Below are 24770 nucleotides of genomic sequence, written 5' to 3'. Positions count from 1 at the left end.
ATTGGTTAGAGGGAGCACAGCAGCCTTTTTTGGTCTGGACAGACCATAAAAATTTAGAATACATAAAGTCAGCTAAGAGACTGAATTCACGCCAAGCCCGCTGGTCACTTTTTTTCAATCGTTTTAACTTCACTCTGTCCTACAGACCGGGAACCAAGAACACCAAGCCTGACGCCCTCTCCCGTGTTTTCAACTCGGATCCAGAAATTAAGAAGCCCGAAACCATCCTGCCTTCTCATTGCCTGGTTAGAGCAGTGACCTGGCCTATCGAAGGCCGGGTACAGCGGGCCAATGGTAACAAGCCACCCCCTAGTGGTTGCCCTGAGAACCGACTATTTGTCCCTGCTCAATTACGATCCCAAGTCATCCATTGGGCTCACACCTCCAGACTCTCCTGCCATCCGGGCATGCGCCAAACGCTGTTTGTAATCCAGCAGCGATTCTGGTGGCCCTCCATGAGGGCAGACGTCAATGAATACGTTGCAGCCTGTCCCGTCTGCGCCCGGAATAAGAACTCCCACGGCGCCCGTATGGGGTTGCTGCATCCCCTACCCATTCCTTCGCGCCCATGGGCGGAGATATCCATGGACTTCGTCACCGGGCTTCCGACCTCGCATGGGCGAACCACCATACTCACAGTGGTGGATAGATTTTCAAAGATGGCTCACTTTATCGCCTTGCCCAAGCTCCCGTCCGCTAAACGAACGGCCACCGTGATGATGGACCACATATTCCGGGTTCATGGGTTCCCGAAAGACATTGTTTCCGATAGAGGGCCCCAATTCGTATCCAGGTTTTGGCGGGAGTTTTGCAGGCTCATAGGGGCAACCGTGAGTCTCACGTCAGGCTATCACCCGGAGGCAAACGGACAGACGGAACGTATTAACCAGCAGTTGGAGACAAGTCTCCGCTGCCTGGTCTCCCAGAACCCCTCCTCGTGGAGCAAGAACCTCTCCTGGGTGGAGTATGCCCACAACTCCCTGCCCACCACGGCTACAGGTATGTCCCCCTTCAAGTGTGTGTATGGCTACCAGCCCCCTGTCTTCCCTGACAGTGAGCCGGAGGTGACGGTGTCTTCAGCCCACGCCTTGGTGCGCCGCTGTCGTCGCGTCTGGTCGGCGGCTCGGGCCACGCTGGTCCGACAGGGGGACCGGGTCAAGCGGATGGCTGACCGGAGGAGACGTCCGGCGCCCGTGTACCAGAGAGGTCAACGGGTCTGGCTATCCGCCAAGGATCTTCCCCACCGGGGGGACTCCAGGAAACTGGCGCCTCGCTTCGTGGGTCCGTTCCCCATCGCCAAGGTCGTGCACCCGGCCGCGGTGCGTCTCCGCTTGTCCAGGTCCCTTGCAGTCCACCCCACCTTTCACGTTGGGAAGGTCAAGCCGGTGGTGGACAGTCCGTTGGTGCCAGATCCTGCGCCCCCTCCGCCTCCGCGGACTGTGGGAGGTGGGACGGCCTACACCGTTAAAGAACTATTGGATGTGCGCAGAAGAGGCCGGGGCTGGCAGTACCTGGTGGACTGGGAGGGTTATGGGCCGGAGGAGCGGCAATGGGTGCCGCCTAGTTATATTTTGGACCCGGGACTTTTTGAGGACTTTTATGCGGCTCACCCTGGGGCTCCTGGGCCGTCTGGGATCCGGCCCTAGGGGGGGGGGTTCTGTCATGCGGTCGCGTTTATTTTTCCGGGTTTCTGTCTCGTCGATGTCGTAATTTTACTTCCGGTTTTATTTTGTCGTTCCTTCCGGTTCAGTTTGTGTTTCCTTCCTCGGTGTTGGTTGTCTTGTCTTCCCTGATCCCGATTGTGTGCACCTGCGTAATCGATACTAATTGTCATCACCTGTGTCCCCGCCCTTTTGTGTGTATTTAGTCTGTGTCTTCCCATTGTCTTGTGCCAGTGTGTCTTGCCTCGTCCCGACCACCAGCGATCCCTTGATGCCTGAACTCTCTGAAAGAACCCTCCTTTTTGTCTCGCCACCGAGCGACGCTTTTGTTTGTGCCTTGGTCTCCATCGCCTTTTTGTCTCGCCCCAGTGCGACTCCTTTAGTTGGTACTTTTTGCTACGCGTTTTCCCTCGTAAGAGGCGTTTTGATTTGTACTTTTAGCCTTTTGACTCGCCTCAGTGCGACACCTTTTGTTTGTACTTTTTGCCACGTGTTTTCCCTCGCAAGAGGCGATTTGATTTGTACTTTCGCTCTGTGTGCTTGCTGGAATAAATCCAAGATAGAAACGACTCTGCATCCGAGTCCTTCGCCTTGTTCCCGGCCTGACAATTCACCATGTAGTTTTTGATGCGTCACCTTGTCATGAAGAGTCAAGAAGTCTATTTGGACCAAAGCACAATGGAGCTGCCTGGCGCCTGTGCCGCAGCTCAGGTGGCAAGAGTTTGTTTTGCACTGCACACTATTGGTATGTCTTCGTTCCTGTTCAGCAGTGTCTTCCGTGCGACGGACTAAGCATAAAAATATACCACCTACAGTTTAAAATCCAAATGATACCACAAGAATTGGAAATGTTCGTCCCGGTTCTATTAAATTCTGAGAGGGTCTGCTCGGAATGTTTCCAGAGCCTCATCAGAATAAGAAAAGCAGGAGGTTGAATCGAACCGGCACTCCACACAGGGAGAGTCGGAATCGAACCGGCACCCTTGTAACTGTGAAGCGGACGTGCTAACCAGTGCTCCACCGAGCCGGCCCCACTAATGCTGTGTTCAGTGGAAATTGTTATGGTTGTCGTTGATTTGGTTTATGATTTCGTTATTGTGTGCACCTGTGCTAATTTTCCCTTGTCTCTGTGTTCCTCATTGTCTTGTCAGTTTGTTTGTATTCAGTTCGCTGCGTTCTTTCAGTCCTTGTTGGTTTGATAAGTGTCCCAGTCACATTGTCTTGTTGCTGATTGTTTCGTTACTCAGCCAAGGGGTTGAGGCAGGTTGCTTTGGTGGTTTCAATATTGCATCTCTGGTTTTTGCAGATAATATGGTACTTTTGGCTTCATCAAGCCGCAAGGTTCAACTCTCACTGAAGTACTTTGCAGCAGCTGGAATGAAAATCAGCACCTCTAAATCATTGACCATGGTCCTCAGTCAGAAAAGAGTCGAGTGAGGTTCCTTTGCAGGATGTTAGGTTGAGAAGGTCGGTCATCCAGGAGGGAGAGTCAAACCGCTACTCATGCACCTCAAGAGGTGTCAGATAAGGTGGCTCGGGCATCTGGTTAGGTTGCGTCTTTGACGCTTCCTTAGTGAGTTGTTCGTGGCACATCCAACCGGGAGGAGGCACTGGAGATAACCATGCTGGTGAGACTGTCTCCAAGTTAGCCTGAGAACACTTTGGGATTTACCCAGAAGAGTCGGACAGAGTGGCTAGGTAGGGGCTAGTCTGCGCTTCCCTGCTGTAGCTACTGCCCCAGCCACTCAACCCTTGGATAAGTGAGAAAAAAAATGGATGGATGGAGGTTTAAAATTGCTACCAAAACTTAGTGATATTATTCTCTCCGCTCAAATGGCACATTGCCTTGATGAATAATAATTTGCAGTCCTCCTCTAGGTCTATTACGTAGCTGAAATTCTCCAAATAACAAAAAAGATCATTTTAATCCGAATCACTAATCCCATTGAGGATTAAAATCAAAATCACAGCACTGCACTTACAGGTTGATATCCGGGAAATGTGATTGACTTGTAGTTACAACTTGATATATGGTCTTCTTAAATTTGAAAGGAGTGTATAAAAATAGGTGCCCTCATGTTGTCTTGCAGAAAAAGGCACAATTGGAGCGGATCCCTTGGCTGGTCGTGACTATCCCCATCACCACGTTATGTGTATTAGTAGCCATCGTAGTTATCTTTTTCCTCATCATGACGGCCCGGAAGAAGCGTCAGTCAGAGGGTACCTACAGCCCCAGCTCACAGGAGGTAGCTGGAGCCAGGTTGGAGATGGGCAGCGTCCTCAAAGTGCCTCCTGAGGAGAGACTAATCTGAGACCTGCAGCCTCATATCAGTGGATGTGTGTGAGAGAATTCCAAGGCTCTGTTGTGACCCATCCACTCAAAAAAAAAAGAAAAAAAGAATGTGAGTGTCTGAATGAACTAAATGACTGATGCTCCAACTTGGAAAAACTACTGATGTTGAAACTCTATGGTAAAATCTGATCAGAAGAGATGACATGATAAAAAATGTAAAAAGACAAGCTCAGTGTTTGAAAGATTTGGACTCAACACATTTCATTTATTCATCAGCCGACGAAACCACTTTTTACATGGGTCATTTTCATATAATGTCACCAGTAACGGAAAAGACAGTTTTTTTTCCAATTTAGATATTTTTTTATAAAAAATATCTCCCATAATGATACAGCCACAATTGAAGTCCTATTTTCAAAATGTTACTGATAATAAAAAAAATAGGCATTCATAGTACAGGCAATCTTAACTGACAGATCAAATGGTGGTGACAAATGGTGGTACGTGTATACGTACACCTCTTGTAGTGATGGGAAAGTGAAGGTTACAATCTGCTTCATGAACCATTTATATTTTTAACTCCTCTAGATACCACTGGTGATTTAAAGGAGGTTTAATAAATGACATGTCTGTGTGCTTTCAGCCCTATGTTGAACAGAGAGTGTGCTGTCTACCAGGTTTAATAAACTCAACAACTGGTTCACGAAGCATCTTGAAGCCTCATTGCATAAGGAAGTCTTGAAGTCTTCTTGCATAATAGTACAGATATAAACAGCTTCATAGAAATCCTGTGAGTGGCACATGGTCTTTCAACTTGGCAGATACAAGTGCATACATGATCCTAAAAACACATTAAAACCATCACACTCTTGTATTTAAACAGTGCACTCATAATATTGGTAAAGCCATGCGAAAGTTCCAACACTTTCACAAATTCATATACCTCATAAATAATGTATTTTGCTGTTTGCTGATGTGCAAATACAAAATGACTGCCAGGTGGTACTTCACCTCACAGACCCCTCTGGTGTATTGCAAAAACATAAAGAGATATTCAGTAGTGGTATTAACGATAAAGTCAGTATGCCTGAGAGTGCACTGTTAAAACAACCAAAAAAAGGATGATGCATGGTTTCATCGGGTAGAAAGAAAATGCCCTGCTGTCAGCAAAAGTGAATGAATTGCTTGCAAATATTCTGTATTTTTTCATCTGTTTTTTTTAACATCCCTTGTTTCCCTTAATCTGGTTCAAAACATGTGTCCTAACCAGTCAGACAGCTATCTTTACTTGTTGCTTATTTATTACACAATATCAGGAAAAGTTGATGTTATGTTTTACATAGTTTTTAATACTGTATAATACATACATTACAGTTAATATGGTCGATCATGTTTAGTGGTAAACTGAAAGCTATGACTTTCAAACTTATAGATCTTAATTGAGTTTGTAGACTGTTTTTTTGTCACTAGAGTTTAAATGATTAAATCTGGCCCGGTCGACTCTAATGTAAATTCTCTCTCTTGGAACAAAAAAGCATCAATGACTTTCACTGTGTTAATTTCTATATGAATTGCTATAATGGCTTTTGTACGTATCCCAATGCATTATAGAATTAACCACCAGGTATTAATATATATATATATATATATATATATATATATATATATATATATATATATATATATATATATATATATATCCATCCATCCATTTTCTGAACCGCTTAGTCCCCACGGGGGTCGCGGGCGTGCTGGAGCCTATCCCAGCTGTCATCGGGCAGTAGGCGGGGGACACCCTGAACCGGTTGCCAGCCAATTGCAGGGCACACAGAGACAAACAACCATTCGCACTCGCACTCACACCTAGGGACAATTTGGAGTGATCAATCGGCCTACCAAGCATGTTTTTGGGATGTGGGAGGAAACCGGAGTGCCCGGAGAAAACCCACGCGGGCTCGGGGAGAACATGCAAACTCCGCACAGGGAGGGCCGGAGGTGGAATCGAACCCGCACCCTCCTAACTGTGAGGCGGACGTGCTACCCAGTGCGCCACCAAGCCGCCTATATATATATATATATATATATATATATATATATGTGTGTATATATATATGTGTGTGTGTGTGTATATATATATATATATATATATATATATATATATATATATATATGTTAGATTAGTATAATTTAATATAGATTTAATTAATAATATCAGAATTTTGATCCTATTTGATCTTTTTTCTAGTAAGCACTGAATTTACACATTATTTCTTCTGAGGCACAGAAACACTACTCTGTAAATATGCACCGAGAAATGCATTTTCAGATCATTTGGGGGATTTCTGGGACCTATTTCCTCGCTTAGTATAAGTGTAGTGTAAAGTGCAGTCTAACTGTGCTCGTGGGCAGAGGTTTCTTTCGTTTAATATTTTGTTAGACGTGTGCAGGTCAAAGGGGGCGTTTGCGCCATTGTGGGGGGAACGTAGCTGATTTGCCATCCAGTAGAACTGACAACCTTCATTCCCTTAAATTTAATAAAAAAAAAAAAAAAAGAGAGGCACATGTTCTATATAAAAATGCATGAATTGCATGAAAATACAGGGGATTAGCGCACACAGAGTACATTTAAAAGGACGGATGTAAAGTTGGTCGTTGTGGAGTGGGCACTCAGAGATCGCCTTCTACCCCTGATCGTGCATCCAGCAAGCCAAAACCCGGTCTGTCAAATTCCGAAACACAGTAAATTAGACCCACCTAGCACGAAAGTGAAGATGTGACAGTTTTTGTGGCAAGCGCACTAGCTCCTGTTTAGGAAAAAGGGGCCCTTTGACTTTTCTGCATTTACCAAGTATGCGACCAAAAAAGAAGCAAATATCACTAGTTTTACGACAAGTTGGAATATTCCAATTGAGATCCGATGACTCAGGATGCGCAATTATACCAGGTGTGAACAGGGCCATTATTTGAACTCTGAATTTAGTGACACTGGATTTTTGTTTGTCTTTGTCCACTTTGTGATTTTTTTTTTTTAAATCTGTATGACCACTGAGTAGCATGAACAAAATCAAATTTAATGATGAGTTGGTTTAGAGATTGTCACACAGAAAAAGGAATTTATTTCATTGTTCCAACATGGTGGTCCCTTTTTACATGATGATGTGAGAATATGAGAAGACTTTGCATAAGGCAAATGATATTTGTCTGCGCCAACCAAGCATGACCGTTTTAATTATAATATTTCAATATATGATCTGGATCAAACAGTCAGGCCACTATAATAGAAACTTTGAAATGAATTAATCAAAGCTGAGCATAATTAACTTTGTTAAAACAGAATATTTAACACAGCTCTTGAATTTAATTTACATGTAGTCATACTGTTGTGGCTGGTCATATACGTACATGCCCACCTCAACATTGCCACATTTACCAACATAAAAAGACATGATATGCATTTCTTTTTACAATTTAAAATAGTTCACAGGTGTCATGATAACAGGTATGTGATGTTTGAGTCAAAACATGCCTGTTTCATGCAAATTCACCACTGCTAACACAACACTATATCCTGCAGGCCCAATTTGATGAAGTGTTTATTGTTTACTTGGAACTTTCAATGTCACTTAATTTGTTATGCAATATGCTCACTGTGAACACATATTTGATTTTGTTGAATGCGGATTACAGGTTCTTCTGCTACTCATTTTTTAATGTTCAAATATGCCACATACAAGAGAAAGGATGTTTCGACTGTCAAACAAAAGAAAACCTGGTGGGAACTTAACCTCTGAATGACATAGAGAACTGCATATTGTCTGAAAATTCACTCATGCTTGACTTAAACCTCTAAATGATTCCTCAGAACACATTCAGCAGGTTTTAATCTTCTAATGTGTCTTAAAACTGGAAATTGTGAAATTAGTGAACATCTGTTTTGAATACACCCACTGACCTAACATACTGATGTGTAAAGAACTGCTGTAAGATGACTCAAGAGGAATGTGGTCACCATTAATGTATGTACATACGATGTGAATGATTTGTGTTTTTTGCTGTTGTGTGTAATATTCAGCATTTCTGATTTTTTTGTAACGTATACGTACATAGTAGATGGTATTTGATTGAAACACATTACAGAATTCTAACTTAGTCATATCTCACTGCCACACTTTCATTTTTGAGAAAGAATGAAAAATACATTGTGTTTTCTTCAGAGACTGTTTTCTGAAGGTCTAAAAATTGGAAGGATAGATTTTGGCTTACAGACATGCTCAACATAGGTTAATCCTCTGCTGGTTTATTTATACATTGTAGCAAATCACTCTGGAGCAGTGTTCCCTCGAAATTCCCATAAGTGTCTGTGCAAACACACAAGCTCCCTGCGCACACTGTGGACCACTTTGTGCAAAACCAGATTAAATAAATGAAGAAAGAAAGAAAGAAAGAAAGAAAGAAAGAAAGAAAGAAAGAAAGAAAGAAAGAAAGAAAGAAAGAAAGAAATATTGTCTATGAGAACTTTAACTTGCTCGGGTGCGGATTTTGTTTTGTGTGACAGCTCGTTCCTTTTCTGTCGATCTTTTGCGCAATAATGTACCGATCCCCTGTCCCATCTTGAGTCTTTGTACAATTTCAACAGCAATAACATTTCTCCTGAATGTGACGCCGGAGGCAGTTCAATTTCTATTCCTTCCATATTTTCCCCTAACCTATTAATCGTAACCCTAACTCTCCCGCCACTTTGGCTTCACTGCATGTTTTGGAGAGGAGACCTTTCTTATTCGAAAAAGAGAAAATCTCACCCAGTTTCACCGTTTCCTCTTGTAGTTGCACACACTCCGACAGCCATCTAATCTTAAAAGAACTGCCGCATCTCTTATTTATTTTGGCTTGGCGAGTGGATGTGTCGCTGCTCATTCGTTTCGCCATGATTAGCTAATTTAGCATTTGCATCGTTTGACTCCGCCGCACCGTCGTTAGCTAGCTAGCCTGCGTGGCACGGATGGGCAGAACACATTTGTGTCAGAATCAGAATCAGAATCAATCTTTAATTGCCAAATTTGAGCATGACAGACAAGGAATTTGACTCCAGTAGATCCAGGCCTCTGTACAACTTTCAGGACAACATGAGCAAAGATTGACAATTATTCTCAAACATACACTGACCTTAAACTTACATATATGTAGCGTAAGTGAACCATATCATATCATTGGCAGGACACCTGTCAATTACTGACTTACACTACAAAAAGGCACAGAAAAAAAATCATTCGTCCACTTAATTAGATTAGATTACGTCTAACATTAGATATTAATCAATCAGTTTATGTAGAATTTTATTTTGTGTGCAGCATAGAGTTTCTTGTGCGCAGTTTAGAGGGAATACTGCTCTGGAGTCAGTTATTTATTCCATACGAAGGCAAATACTTCAGAAAAAAATCAGAGACAAAATGTACTATATATTGTTTTGTTTTCTTCTAAAAATATGTTAATTCAAATAAGAAAAACAAATTGAATTAAATCGTGTGATTGTTAGTCTTTTGGCCTCATGAAACATCGAGCTCATTGAACACATTAGTGTAACCAATAAAATTAAGCAGTTCATTAATCCACCAGAGGCCAAACTAGACCCCTTAGTTCCACAGAATGCATACACGCCACAATTAAAATGTCCTTTTTAATCATTATAACCCCCCAAGTGTGTATCGTTTGTGTTTTTCTATGCTGGATTCTTTTCATAAAACAAGCACAGGCTATGGGAGTAAATTCCTACAAGTTCCTTAAGATGTACAATTTCATTTTTTGAATTGAAATACTACGTAGAACTTTTTTTCATTTTCATTATGTTTGTCTTGAATATTTTCCTTGTTAGCCATCCTCATCTAGCACCTCACAAACGAGATGTTGCATCTGGAGGGGCTTATCCCACAATAATAAAGAATTTTCAATGCAATTAAAAACCTTTCCACTGCATGCAGACATCCATTGTACTGGTTTTTCTACCATACAGTAACTTATGTACTTATGCCTATGGACTAAATGAATTTCTCTCTATGAAGGTACTGTGATTACTTAGAGCCCTTGTGAAATGCCAAAACGGACTGCATAGATCTGTCTTGTGTATGATGAGATGCAAATTGTGCCTTTTTGTTTTCAAAGATCCGATAATTTTTCGTTTTTTCTTTGTGCGTAGTATTTATTTCTGTTCGCCTCAACAAATTACATCTGATACATTCCACAGCAATTTTAAGTGTATTATGGTATTAAACAGTCAAACACTGTTCTACAAAATACGAGAAACTGTAATTAAGTCATTTATGTACAATATGGTAGTGATTTCACACTGGAGTTGTCTTCTCAATGTTGGATAATGTATATTACAGTTCAAAATTAAAAGTGCTACTCCAAAGTATTAAGTTGTTATGGTGTACCATTTGTATTGGTAATTGCAAAATTCAACATCATATTAACGTAATGCGTAAATTTGTAAAACTAATCACAATGTTTCTACTAATGCTTTCATTTAGATTTATAATTTAAAAAAGTGTCAAGCTTAACATATCAGAAAGCTACTGTCCACCAGAAATGGTCAGTCCCAAAAATGGATGGTTCCACATCATGTATGTATATTTGGAATTGTTGCCATTTGTGGACAAGATGAAATGTATGTTCATAATACATTGTTAAAGGTATAATAAAGAAATAGTGACCTGAACAGCCATTTCTATTTGCAATTGGACCACTCCTGTCTCTAGTAAATCTATCCATGATCTACAATGCTCCTGTCAGACCGAACACAGTCATTCTCTTACTCGTCCTTCTGCATCTTCTTCTCTTAAGCCCTTATCTGACTGAGCAGTGAACAATTGCGTGTGTTTTTAGCGAATGTTGCATCCTCTTTAGGGTTTGTTCAAGGTTGCAACTGTTTGCCAAATGATTGCGAGATGTTTGCTTGCACTTTTCTTGTAGCAAGGGAATTCTGAACCAATTCAAAATTTCCTTGCGACAGGAAATATCCTTGAAACAGATGGCAAAAACATCTGGCGAGTGTTTTGAGTGAGTGCATTAGCGACATTAAACGAACCCTGAAGAGATTGCAACATTTGCTGCCCTCGAAAACACTCGGTTTTGTTTATTGGCTGATTTCAACTCTTTGGTGTACACCACCTCCGACTGTACAGGTGTTGTGTCCGATTTGGTTCCCCCGTGAAGATTTGTTTCCCCTTACGCGGGAGCGAGCACGCTTTGTTTGGAAAGCGAAAAAGCAATGCCGTACGGCGTCAGCACTATGTTGTTTTCAATATAAACATAAAGGACACACGTTTGCGTCAATCAATATTAATTTTTAGAGAGGATTTATTTCATTTTATTTCTTTAAGTTAATTCAAGTTCTGCGGTTGAAGCGAGGTGCGTTCAAAGACCAATCGTACAGACGGACACTCATTCACTTCACCAAAAAGTATCGCTATAATTACGTGAGCTCTTTGCATAAACCACGATGCAAAGGAGCTCCACTTTTCGGGGAGCATTACATGCTACACGTAGTATATATTACAAAGGAGACTTTATATTTAATTGTGATCATCACTCATCCATTTTTATTATTCAGGTGTTTTCAAAGCAACTTAATATTGTTGCATTTATTAATTTGCATTAAAACGACAGTGCATTATAATTAGATAATGACACTATAGCAATGTCAAAAGTGTTCATTTAAGAAAAAGCCACACACATTTGGTAATGAAATCTTTCATAACGAGAATGATTTGAGTGAATTTATTTGAATGAATGATTGAGAAGAAATTTCAGTTCTGAAGGCTCCTTTTGCTCCAAGCAAAGTGACAGGTGGTGGGGAGGGGTGGATAAAAATTGTAACAGGACCTCCATAAAAAATGTCAACGCGTGAGAATTTTTAGCCCCCCTCCCATTTTGACAACGTTGAGTCCTGGACATCGACTGGCTTCTTTTCTGTCTTCCTGGGGTCTGTTCAGGTGGTGTGGCAAATTGTCCAGGTTGCCTCCTTCCTAGCCCAAATTCTTAAATTACTAAAATTTTGTATACAAAACATGCTTCGTTGGTGCGAGCTCAACCAGCTTCAGCTTAACACCAGCAAGATGGAGGAGATGATTGTGAGCTTCAGGAGGACAGCACCCTACTTCACTCCGGTGAACATCCAGGGGTCGGACATTGAGGTAGTGGAGGACTACAAAATCCTGGGTGTTCGCCTTAACAACAAATTGGACTGGACTGATCACACTCACGCCCTGTACAAAAAGGGCCAGAGTCGCCTCCACCTGCTGAGGAGACTGAGGTCCTTCGGTGTGTGCAGGGCTCTCCTCAGGACCTTCTATGACTCTGTGGTGGCCTCAGCCATCCTCAACGCTGTGGTCTGCTGGGGTGGGGGCAGTATGGACCGGGACAGGGGGAGACTGAATAAGATGGTCAGGAGAGCGAGCTCTGTCCTGGGCTGTCCCCTGGACTCCATTGAGGTTGTGGATGAGCGGATGACGTTAATTAAGCTGAAATCTATCATGGACAACACCTTCCCCATCACTTTTGAATTCTAAATTTGAAACGGGTTGAATTGGACAAAAATTGTAAAAGTTACTTCCGGTTTATTTGGGGCTCTTCCAGTTTGTTTGGTGCCACTTCCGTTTTAGTGAGGTCACTTCCGGTTTATTTTGGGCACTTCTAGTTTTATTTAAATCACTTCCAGTTTATTTTGGGCACTTCCGGTTCGATTTAGGTCACTTCCAGTTTGATTTGAGGCACTTCCGGTTCAGTTCCTATTTAAATTGGGGCACTTCTGGTTCACTTCCTGTTCATATTGGGGCACTTCCTGTTCATTTTGGGGCGCTTCCTGTTAATTCTGGGACACTTCTGGGGGTGAAGGGGTGAATTGGGTAAGCATAGTGGAAGTGGGGTTGAAGGGTGTGACTATGGTAAGCATAAGGTTAACAGTTTAAAGTTGGAATGGGTTGAATCTTCGCCTTCACACTAATAAAGTGAATGAAACACGACGTTACAGACAGCTGAAAAAAAACACGAGATATTATCCACATCAGCTTAATTACGGAAATTAGTTACTAATATAGCCACTGTGTTTGAACACTTAACAAGCACAGTAACATGCTTATTTCTTCAACTTGGCATTTATTTTTATAAAAAATGTCCAGTTTTTTTTTTTTTTTTTTTCAACATTGCTCTATAATATTTTGGGCAATTTAATTTTTTGTTTTTTTTCTCGACGCGGGACACCCTCGGCCCGCCCTCGGCGCAGCGCGCAAAGCGCACTAAACGCGCGCGACCTCTCGGCGCGAGGCAGCGCTCTCAGGCACGGCGCCCTCTCGGCGCGGCGCATCCTCAACAGGTGTGCTCGATTTTGTTCCCCCGTGAGATTTTTCTCCCCCTGCCGCAGGAGCGCGCACGCCTTGTTTGGAAAGCGAAAAACCGATGCCGCACGGCGTCGTACGGCGTCAGCACTATGTTGTTTTCAATGAAAACAAGAATAACTCACGTTTGCGTCAGTCAATTTTAATTTTTATAAAGAATTATTCCCATTTGATGTCTTTAAATTCATCCGCGTTCTGCCGTTGAAGCAGGGTGCAGCGCGGCTTTCACTCGGCCCGGCGTCCCCTTTTTTTTTTTCCTTTTTTTTTTTTTACCAGTGCTCTATAACATAAAGCAGCGCGTGCGCCCCCTTGGCCTAGGGCGCGCACCATTTCGGCGCAGCGTCCTCTTGGCGCAGCGCCCTAATGGCCGCACCGAGAGGTCTAGCGCGCTCGCAAAGAGGGCGTGTGCTTTGCGCACTGCTGCGAGATGGCGGGCCGAGGGTGCGCCGCACCGAAAAGGCACCGCAGCGAGAGGGCACCGCACAGAGAAACCGCTGCATCAGGACGAGGGGGCGCTGCGTCGCGCCAAGAGGGCGCCGAGAGGCCTTCAAGCTGCGCAGCGCCGAGAGGGTGCTGCACCGGGCGGAGAGGGAGCCGCTCCGAGAGGGCGCGCTGGGCTGTGATGGCGGGCCTAGTGTTTGCTGCGCCGAGCTGGCGGAGCGTGCTGCGAAGGTGCCACGAGGGTTCACTGAGCGGCAGTGCGTTACCATCTCGGCGTTGCGCCTTATCGGCGCCGCGAATCCTCGGCCGTTCCTCTCGGCGCAGCGCTTGCACGGCGCCCTCTCAGCGCCAAGAAGGCGTGCACGCTAAGCCGAGAGGGCACCGCGCCGAGAGAGCGCTGCAGCGCGCAGAGATGATGCTGCCTCGCGCCAAGAGGCCGCTGCGTTGCTCCACGCCGATTCGTGCGCTCGCCGAGACCTGCGAGCTGCGTCGAGTGGCCGCTGCGTTGCACTGCACCGAGACGTGCGCTCGCGAGACGTGCGCGCTTCGCCGAGAGGCCGCCCGGCTACGCCGCGCCAAGACGTTCCCTCGAGAAACGTGCGAGTGGGCGGAGGGTGCCTCGAAGTTGCTGGGAAGGTGCGCTGTGCCGCGGGGCGGCTCTCAATCGGCCCGGCGTCCTCAGTTACCCCCCCCCCCCCCCCCCCCCCCAATTCTCTATAACATATACGGCAACTTCAGAGTTATTTTTTCACGTCACACAACACCCTCTCGGCGCGGCGCCCTCTCTGCGCGGCGTCCTCTCGGCGTGGTGCCCACATCGTCGGCCGGCAATCTCGGCGCAGCGCTTGCGCCAATTGGCACGGCGCCACACTGAGAGGGCACCGCACCGCGGCGCAGCACGCCCTCGCGGCAACTTCGAGGCACCCTCTGCCCTCTCGCACGTCTATCGAGTGCACGTCTCGGCGCAGCCCAGCGGCCTCTCGGCGCAGCGCGCACGTCTTTGGAGCGCATGTCTCGGCGCAGCCCGGCGGCCTCTCGACGCAGCTCGCACGTATCGGTCGGCGTAGCGCGGGGGCCTATCGGCGCGAGGCAGTGGACTAGGCCCGCCATCACAGCGCAGCGAGCGCAGCGTGTGCAGCGCGCGCGCCCTCTCGTCGCGGCACCCTTTCGGCACGAAAGTCTCTCGGCAACCTCTCGGCACGAAGAAGCGATTTATCAGCGCGGCGCCCTCTTGCCGCAGCGCACTCTCGGTGCGGTGCACCATCGGCCCGCCCTCTCGGCGCACCGTGCACGCAATCTCGGCGCGGTGCCTTCTCTGCGCGGCGCGCGGGCTGCGTTGTGCCGCATCGAGTTGGTGCTGCGCCGAGTGGGTGCCGAGCCGAATGGGTGCCGCGCCGAGAGGACGCCGCAGAGCCAGGGCGCCGCGCCAAGAGGCAACGTGCCGAGTGGGCGTCAAGATGTAGGCAGTGGGCAAACTTTATGCACTGCGGGGAGAGGGCGGGCCGAGGGTGCGGCGCCGCGAGAAAAAAAAAAAAAAACGCGCTGAGAGGGCGCCTGCACTGCAACGAGAGGGTGCTGCACCGACAAGGCACCGCGCCACGCCGAAAGGACACCGGGCCAAAAGAGCGCCGCGCCGAGATGGCAATGCACTTAGACTAAGTGCGCCCTCGCGGCACCTTTGAGGCACCCTCCACCCTCTCGGCGCAGCGAACACTTGGCCCGCCAACACAGCCAAGCGCGACCTCTCGGCGCGTCTCCCTCTCTACCAGGTGCAGCGCCCTCTCGGCGCGGAGCAGCTTGAAGGCCTCTCGGCACCCTCTTGGCGCCACGCAGCGCCTCCTCGGCGCAACGCAGCGGTTTCTCTTAGCGGCGCACTCTCACCACGGTGTCTTTTCCGTGCGAAGCACCCTCGCAGTGCGTGAAGTGTGCGCAGCACTTGAGCCCTCTCGGCGCAGCGTGCACGCTCTCTCGGCAAGCGTGCGTGCCCTCTCGGTGCAGCGCGCGCACTGTGTCGCGCGGGGTGCAGAGACCGTGCCCCTCCGCGCCGAGAGGACGCCGCGCAGAGAGGCCAAGAGGCTGCACGCGCTGCGTGCGATTTGCGTGCTGCACTGATTGGGTGGTCCGAAGGTGCGGCGCAACGAGAAAAAAAGAACTCTGAAACTGCCTTACATGTTATAGAGCAATGGTGGAAAAAAAAAAAAAAACTGAGGACGCCGGGCCGATTGAGCGCCGCGCTGTGCCGTGCCAAGAGGGCACCGCACCGCGGCACAGCGCACCTTCGCGGCAACTTCGACGTACCGTCCGCCCCCTCAAATGTCTCGCGAGCGCACGTCTCTGTGCGGCGCAGCCCGGCGGCCTCTCCGCACAGCGAGCGTACGTCTCTCGAGAGCACGTCTCAGCGCGGCGCAGCGCAGCTCAGTGCAGCGCGGCGGCCTCTCTCGCGAGCGAACGTCTAATCGCAGCACAGCGCGGCAGTCTCTGGGCGAGCGCGCGTATCGGCGCAGCGCAGCACGGTGGCTTCTCGGCGCAACGCAACACCCTCTTTGCGCGACGCAGCTCTCTCTCGGTGCCTCGCCCTCTCGGCGCAGCGTGCACGCCCTCTTCGTGCGGCGTGCGCGCTGCATCGTGCCGCGCTGAGAAAGTGCCGTGCGGATTAGCGCAAGCTCTGCGCGGAGATTGCCGGCAGAGGATGTGGGGCCGAGAGGACGCCGCGCAGAGAGGGCACCGTACCGCGGCACAGCGCGCCGTCGCGGCTACTTCGAGGCACCCTCCATCCTCTCACAAGTGTCGCGAACGCAAGTCTCTGCACAGCCCGGCGGCCTCTCGACCCAGCGCACACGTCTAGCGAGCAGATGTCTCGGAGCAGCGCAGTGCGGCGGCCTCTCGGCGAGCGCACATATCCGCTCAGCACAGCGCGGCAGCCTCTCGGCACGACGCAGCGCCCTCTCAGCGTGACGCAGCTCGCACGTCTTATCGAGCGCAGTATCGGCGCGGCGCAGCGCAGCGTTCACTTGGCGCGACGCAGTGGACTATAGGCCCGCAATCACAGCGCAACCTGCGCAGCTTGTGCAGAGCGGGCGCCCTCTCGGCGCGGCTCCCTTTCGGCCCGGCGTGGCGCCCTCTCAGCGAACTCTCGCAAGAAGAAGCGCTTTCTCAGCGCGTCGCCCTCTTTCCGCAGCGCACTCTCGGAGCGGTGAACCCTCAGCCCGCCCTCTTGGCGCAGCGCCGTTGCGTGCGTAGAAGGTGCGCCTTCTCGGTGCACCGTGCACGCAATCTCGGCGCCGCGCCGTGTCCGCTGCGTTGTGCCGCACCGATTTGGTGCTGCGCCGAGTGGGCCCGCGCCGAGAGGACGCAGCAGAGCCAGGGTGACACGCCGATAGAGCGCGTGCAATGTACCGGCTGGGCTTTGCAACGATAGGGAGAGGGCGAACGCGTTGCGTGCGTTTTATGCGCTGCACCGAGAGGGCGGGCCGAGGGAGAGGCGCGTCGAGAAGAAAGAAACCCGCGCTGAGAGGGCGCCCGTGCTGTGATGAGAGGGTGCTGCACCGAGAGGGCACCACACCGCGCCGAAAGGACACCGGGCCTTAAGAGCCTGCGCTGTGCCGCGCCGAAATGGCAATGCACTGCGACTAAGTGCACCCTCGCGGCGCCTTTGCAGCACTCTCTGCCCTCTCGGCGCAGCGAATACTAGGCCTGCCTTCACAGCCCAGTGCGACCTTTAGGCGCGGCTCCCTCGCTGCCAGGTGCAGCGCCCTCTCGGCGCGGCAAAGCTTGAAGGCCTCTCGGCGTCCTCTTGGCGCGACGCAGCTCTCCTTCGGTGAAACGCAGCTGTTTCTCTGTGTGTGGTGCACTATCGCCGCGGTGCCTTCTCGGTGCAGCGCACCCTCGGCCCGCCCTCTTAGCGCAGTGTGTGATGCGCGCTGCGCGTGCGCCCTCTCGGCGCAGCGCACACGCTCTCTCAGCAAGCGCGCGTGCCCTCTCAGTGCGGCGCGCGCACTGGTCGCGCCGTGAAGAGATCATGCCGCCCTACATGTTATTGAGCAATGGTGGAAAAAAAAAAAAAAAAAATGTTGACGCCGGGCCGAGTGAGCTGCGCGCTGCGCCGCACCGCAATGCGCCGCGCCGAGAGGGCACCGCACTGCGGCGCAAAGCGCACTAGCGGCAAATTCGTAGTACCCGACGCTCTCTCCTGGCAGCGAACTCTAGGCCCGCCATTGCAGAGCGCGCAGCGAGAACAGCACGCACGTCATGCAAGCGCACGACTCGGCGCGGCGCAGCGCGTCGGCCTCTCGGCGCGGAGCCTTCTCGGCACAGCTTGCATGCCCTCTTGGCGTGGCGCACGCGCTGAGAAGGCGCTGTGCCGATTGGCGCAAGCGCTGCGCCGAGATTGCCGGCCGAGGGTGTGTGCACCGCAACGAGAGGACGCCGCGCAGAGAGGGTGCCGCGCCGAGAGGGTTCTGCGCCGAGAGAACGCGCGCTCCAGTCCGAGAGGGCGAACGCGCTGTGCGCGATTTGCGTGCTGCGCCGACAGGGCGAGGCGAACCTGTTGTGCGACGAGAAAAAATAACTTTGAAGTTGCCCTATATGTTATAGAGCAATGCTGAAAAAAAAACTGAGAACGCCGGGCCGAGGACGCGCCGCACCGGGAGGGCGCCGCGCCGAGATGGCAACGCACCGCGGCTCAGTGCGCCTTCACGGAGCGCGAGAACGTCGAGAGGGCGCCGCGCCGATTGAGCGCTGCGCCGAAAGGACGCCGCGCCGAGAGGGCGCGCGCCCTAGGCCAAGAGGGCGCACGCGCTGCGGGTGAGTTGCGTGCTGCCCCGAGAGGGTGGGTCGAAGGTTCGGCGCGAGGATAAAAGTTGCTGCGCTGCGTCGGGCCAAAAGGGCACCACACCGCGGCGCAGCGCGCCCTCGCGGCAACTTCGAGGCACTTTCCGCCCTCTGGGTGCACAGCGCATACGTCTCGCTAGCGCTCGTCTCGGCGCAGCACAGCACGGCAAGTTTTCGGCGTAGCGCGCACGTCTCGGCGAGCCTATCGGTGCGGCTCAGCGCGGCAGTCTCTCGGCGCGACGCAGTGGCCTTTCTGCGCAACGAAGCGCTGTCTCGGCTCGGCGCCCTCTCGGCGCAGCATGCACGCCCTCTTGGCGCTGCGCGAGCGCCTCATCGCGCCGCGCTTAGAGGGCGCCGCGTCAAATGCACGCAAGTTCTGCGCCGAGAGAGCGACGAGAGGGCGCACGCGTTGCGCGCGCTTTGCGCGCTGCGCCGAGAGCGCGGCCCGAGGGTGTGTCTTCTCGAGAAAAACAACAACAACCTGTAGTTGCCCTATATTTTATAGAGCAAAGGTGAAAAAAACAGAATATTATTTATAAAAATAATTGCCAAGTTGAAGAAAAAAACATGTTACTGTGCTGTTTAAGTGTTCAAACACCGTGGTTATATTAACTAATTTTCGTAGTTAAGCTGATGTATATAATATCAAGTATTTTTTGTCATCGCTGTGTAACGTCGTGTTTCATTCACTTTATTAGTGTGAAGGCGAAGGCTCACACTTACATTAGTCTACAGTGTATAATAAAGTGAATGTTGTAGACTTTACACCATTCACTTTATTACACTTCTTATTATTCCTCTATTTTATTCTCCTCACTTTTTTGTCCTTCTACTTGTTGAGGATAGCGACCTTTAATAATGGACTTTAAGGTGATTGCCCACTACAGGGCTTCTGTCAGAAAGCACGCTGGACATCAGGGAAGATTTTCTTGGTTTAATTCGAAATATGCGCTCCAGTACAATGCCGTGTAGTTATGCAGTGGAGTAAAACAAGTATTTAGGCCAGCAAACAAGCCTTCCAGTTAGGAAGTAAGCAGCCAGCAACAACCACAAATACAAGCATAAGCAGTTTGTCGTCAATGAAAGCTTTTCCACTGTGAGAGGGCGCACGCACCGTGCCGAGAGGGCGCCGCGCCGAGCGGGCGCCCGCGCTGCGCCGAGAGGGCTCACTCACTGCTGGCACTTTGCGCGCTGCGCCGAGAGGGCGGGCTGAGTGTGCGGAGCCGAAGTTGTTCCATATGTTATAGAGGCATGGTGAGAAAAAAAAATGGAAATGTTTTATAGAAATAATTGCCAAGTTAAAGAAAAACAATATTACGCACTTCAGTGACTTATTGATCTTCCCGGTCAAAACCATGTTGTCTGCATATCAAAGGAACTATAAGATATGAAAAGGCATCAAAACAGCAAATGTGAGCGGCGCAGCGCGGCGGCCTCTCGGCGCGGTGCGCACGTCTCGGTGAGACGCAGCGCTCTCTCGGCGCGGCGCCCTATCGTGCGCTGTGCCGCGGGGCGGCGCTCAATCGGCCCGGCGTCCTCAGGTTTTTTTTCCCCCTATTTCTCTATGACATATACGGCAACTTCAGAGTTATTTTTTCACGTCACACAACACCCTCTCGGCGCGGTGCCCTCTCTGCGCGGCGTCCTCTCGGCGTGGTGCCCACATCGTCGGCCGGCAATCTCGGCGCAGCGCTTGCACCAATCGGCACGGTGCCTTCTCAGCGCGGCGTGATGCGGCGTGCGTGCCGCGCCAAGAGGGTGTGCACGCTGTACAGAGAAGGCTCCGTTCCGAAAAAGCGCTGCGTCGCCAGAGAGTGCGCTGTGTCGTGCCGAGAGACCGCCACGCTGCACCGCACCGATACGTGCCTCGCCGAGAAGCAGCCGCGCTGCGCCAAGCCGAGACCTTCGATCGCAAGACGTGCGCGCTGCGCCGAGAGGCCGCCGCGCTGCGCCACGCCGAGTTGTGCACTCGCAAGACGTGCGCGCTGCGCTCACTGCGTGCTCTGCGATGGCAGGCCTACAATTCGCTGCCACGAAAGAACGTAGGGTGCCAAGAAGTTGCCGCTAGGGCGCTTTTTGCCGCGGTGCGGTGCGGTGCCCTCTCGGCGCGGCGCATTACGGCGCGGGGCAGCGCGGCAATCACTCGGCCCGACGTCCACAGTGTTTTTTTTTTTTTTTTTTTTTTTTTTCAAAATTGCTCTATAACATGTAGGGTAACTTCGTAGTTGTTTTTTCTCGTTGCACCGCACATTCAGCCCAGCCTGTCGGTGCAGCAGGCAAACCGCTCGCAGCGCGTGTGCCCTCTCGGCCTATGGCGCGCCGCCCGTCCTCTGCGAGACCTCCTATCGGCGCAGCGCTCACTCGGCGCGGCACCCTCTCGACGCGCCAAGAGATAACGCACTTGCCAAGGGTGCCGAGGGTGCGCTGCACCGATAAGGCACAGCGGCGAGAGTGCACCACACGGAGAAACAGCTGCGTTACGCCGAGGGGGAGCTGCGTCGCGCCAAGAGGGCTCCGAGAGGCTTTCAAACTCCGCCGCGCCGAGAGGGCGCTGCACCGGGAAAAGAGGGCGCCGCACCGAGAGGGCGCGCAGGGCTGTGAAGGCGGGCCTAGTGTTCGCTGCGCCGAGAGGGCAGAGGGTGCTGCAAAGGCGCCGCAAGGGCGCGTTTAGTCGCAGTACGTTGCCATCTCGGCGCGGCGCAGCGCTCTTTAGGCCCGGTGTCCTTTCGGCGCGGCGCGGTGCCCTCTCGGTGCAGCACCCTCTCGACGCAGCGTGGGCCCCCTCTCAGCGTGGTTTTTGTTCTTGTTGCCGCGCCACAAGGTGGGCCGAGAGGGCGGGCCGAGGGTTTGCCGCACCGAGAGTCTGCTGCGGAAAGAGGGCGACGCGCTGAGAAAGCGCTTCTTCTTGCGAGAGTTCGCAGAGAAGGCGCCACGCCGGGCCGAAAGGGAGCCGCGCCGAGAGGACGCTCGTTGCGCTGTGATGGCGGGCCTATAGTCCACTGCGTCGCGCCAAGTGCCGATACGTGCGCCCCATAAGACGTGCGAGCTGCGTCACGGTGAGAGGCCGCCGCGCTTTGCTGCGCCACGGTGAGAGGCCGCCGCGCTGCTCTGCGCCGATTTGTGCGCTCGCCGAGAGGCCGCCACGGTGCGCCGCGCACAGACGTGCGCTCGTGAGACGTGCGCGCTGCGCCCAGAGGCTGCCGCACTGCGACGCTCCGAGACGTGCACTCGCGAGACGTGTGCGGTGCCTCGACGGCGCGCTGTGTCGCGGTACGGTGCCCTCTCTGCACGGTGCGTCGCGGCGCAGCGCGGTGCTCAATCGGCCCGGCGTCCTCAGTTTTTTTTTTCACCATTGCTCTATAACATGTAGGGCAGTTTCAGAGTTTTTTTTTCTCGTTGCGCTGCACCTTCAGACCATCCAATCAGTGCAGCACGCAAATTGCACGCAGCGCTTGCAGCCTCTCGGCCTCTCTGCGCGGCGTCCTATCGGCGCGGAATGGCACGGTCTAACTCCGCGCGCGACACCGAGAAACCGCTGCCTTGCACCGAGGGGGCGCTGCGTCGTGCCGAGAGGGCGCTGCACCTGGTAGAGAGGGAGCCGCGCCGTGAGGTCGCACTTAGTCGAAGTGGATTGCCATCTCGGTGCGGCGCTTTTTTGGCCCGGTGTCACGCCGGGCCAAAATCAGCAGCAATTTGGGGAACATGAACCGCACTCGGGCGGCAACCCTAACCTGAACTGCACTCGGGCGGCAACCCTAACCTGAACCGCACTCGGGCGGCAACCCTAACATGAACCGCACTCGGGCGGCAACCCTAACATGAACCACACTCGGGAGGCAACCCTAACCTGAACCGCACTTGGGCGGCAACCCTAACATGAAATGCACTCGGATGGCGACTCTGGAAGTCCGTACAGCAATTGGCGGCGACTCTGGAAGTCTGTGCCGCGATCGGCGGCAACTCTGGAAGTCCGTACGGCAATTGGCGGCGACTCTGGAAGTCTGTACAGCGATCGGCGGCAACTCTGAAAGTCCGTACCGCGATCGGTAGCATTCGGGGGAGCCAGAACTACAATCTGCGGCATTCGGGGGAGTCAGGACCGCAATCGCGGCAATCGCGGAGTCATTGCCGCAATCGGCGGCGACTCTGAGAGTTATTACCGCAATCAGCGGCATTCGAGAAGTCAGAGCCGCAATCGGCGGCGTTTGGAAGTCCGGACCGCGATCAGCGGCATTCGGAAAGCGGAGCAGTGCGCAGCGGCAAGAGCCACCACGCGCCGCAGCAGAGGGAGCTGGGCCAGGGACAATCGGAGGTCCGGCGCAGCTGGCTTGAAGTCTGGCAACGCCCACGGGTCCTGCGACGCTAGGGTGGAGCCCGACGGCGGCCGCAAGTCTCATGCCACCGGGAGGCACGTGGGTCTGGCGTCGCGGGAGCGAAGTCTGATGCCGGTGTTGTGCCAGATTTGGTTCCCCCGTGAAGATTTGTTTCCCCTTACGCGGGAGCGAGCACGCTTTGTTTGAAAAGCGAAAAACCAATGCCGTACGGCGTCAGCACTATGTTGTTTTCAATATAAACATAAAGGACACACGTTTGCGTCAATCAATATTAATTTTTAGAGAGGATTTATTTCATTTTATTTCTTTAAGTTCATTCAAGTTCTGCGGTTGAAGCGAGGTGCGTTCAAAGACCAATCGTACAGACGGACACTCATTCACTTCACCAAAAAGTATCGCTATAATTACGTGAGCTCTTTGCATAAACCACGATGCAAAGGAGCTTCACTTTTCGGGGAGCATTACATGCTACAAGTAGTATATATTACAAAGGAGACTTTATATTTAATTGCGATCATCATTCATCCATTTTTATTATTCAGGTGTTTTCAAAGCAACTTAATATTGTTGCATTTATTAATTTGCATTAAAACGACAGTGCATTATAATTAGATAATGACACTATAGCAATGTCAAAAGTGTTCATTTAAGAAAAAGCCACACACGTTTGGTAATGAAATCTTTCATAACGAGAATGATTTGAGTGAATTTATTTGAATGAATGATAGAGAAGAAATTTCAGTTCTGAAGGCTCCTTTTGTTCCAAGCAAAGTGACAGGTGGTGGGGAGGGGGGGATAAAAATTGTAACAGGACCTCCATAAAAAATGTCAACGCGTGAAAATTTTTAGCCCCCCTCCCATTTTGACAACGTTGAGTCCTGGACATCGACTGGCTTCTTTTCTGTCTTCCTGGGGTCTGTTCAGGTGGTGTGGCAAATTGAACAGGTTGCCTCCTTCCTAGCCCAAATTCTTAAATTACTAAAATTTTGTATACAAAACATGCTTCGTTGGTGCGAGCTCAACCAGCTTCAGCTTAACACCAGCAAGACGGAGGAGATGATTGTGAGCTTCAGGAGGACAGCACCCTACTTCACTCCGGTGAACATCCAGGGGTCGGACATTGAGGTAGTGGAGTACTACAAAATCCTGGGTGTTCGCCTTAACAACAAATTGGACTGGACTGATCACACTCACGCCCTGTACAAAAAGGGCCAGAGTCGCCTCCACCTGCTGAGGAGACTGAGGTCCTTCGGTGTGTGCAGGGCTCTCCTCAGGACCTTCTATGACTCTGTGGTGGCCTCAGCCATCCTCAACGCTGTGGCCTGCTGGGGTGGGGGCAGTATGGACCGGGACAGGGGGAGACTGAATAAGATGGTCAGGAGAGGGAGCTCTGTCCTGGGCTGTCCCCTGGACTCCATTGAGGTTGTGGATGAGCGGATGACGTTAATTAATCAGAAATCTATCATGGACAACACCTTCCCCATCACTTTTGAATTCTAAATTTGAAACGGGTTGAATTGGACAAAAATTGTAAAAGTTAGAGCAAATGTTTAATTTAGGTCACTTCAGGGTTTTACTTAGGGCAATTCTGGTTGAAATGAGGTCACTTCCGGTTTATTTGGGGCTCTTCCAGTTTGTTTGGTGCCACTTCCGTTTTAGTGAGGTCACTTCCGGTTTATTTTGGGCACTTCTAGTTTTATTTAAATCACTTCCAGTTTATTTTGGGCACTTCCGGTTCGATTTAGGTCACTTCCAGTTTGATTTGAGGCACTTCCGGTTCAGTTCCTATTTAAATTGGGGCACTTCTGGTTCACTTCCTGTT

At 50.6% G+C, this 24770-nt stretch overlaps 1 protein-coding gene across 2 annotated transcripts in view; it reads left to right on the top strand.

The window, feature by feature from the left end:
• Positions 1-4661, top strand: part of LOC125994730 (protein crumbs homolog 1) — a 38972-nt gene extending 34311 nt beyond the window's left edge. For both annotated transcript variants that reach the window (XM_049764182.2, XM_068650194.1), the window contains one exon: positions 3752-4661. In XM_049764182.2, the coding sequence (XP_049620139.1) occupies positions 3752-3973 (222 nt within the window). In that variant the 3' untranslated portion in view covers positions 3974-4661. The remainder of the gene's footprint in view (positions 1-3751) is intronic.
• Positions 4662-24770: the final 20109 nt, after the last annotated feature.

Source organism: Syngnathus scovelli, chromosome 3, assembly GCF_024217435.2.
Source record: "Syngnathus scovelli strain Florida chromosome 3, RoL_Ssco_1.2, whole genome shotgun sequence".
NCBI lineage: Eukaryota > Metazoa > Chordata > Actinopteri > Syngnathiformes > Syngnathidae > Syngnathus > Syngnathus scovelli.
The sequence above is the reverse complement of the archived record's forward strand: the minus strand, read 5'-3'. Positions and strand labels throughout refer to the sequence as shown.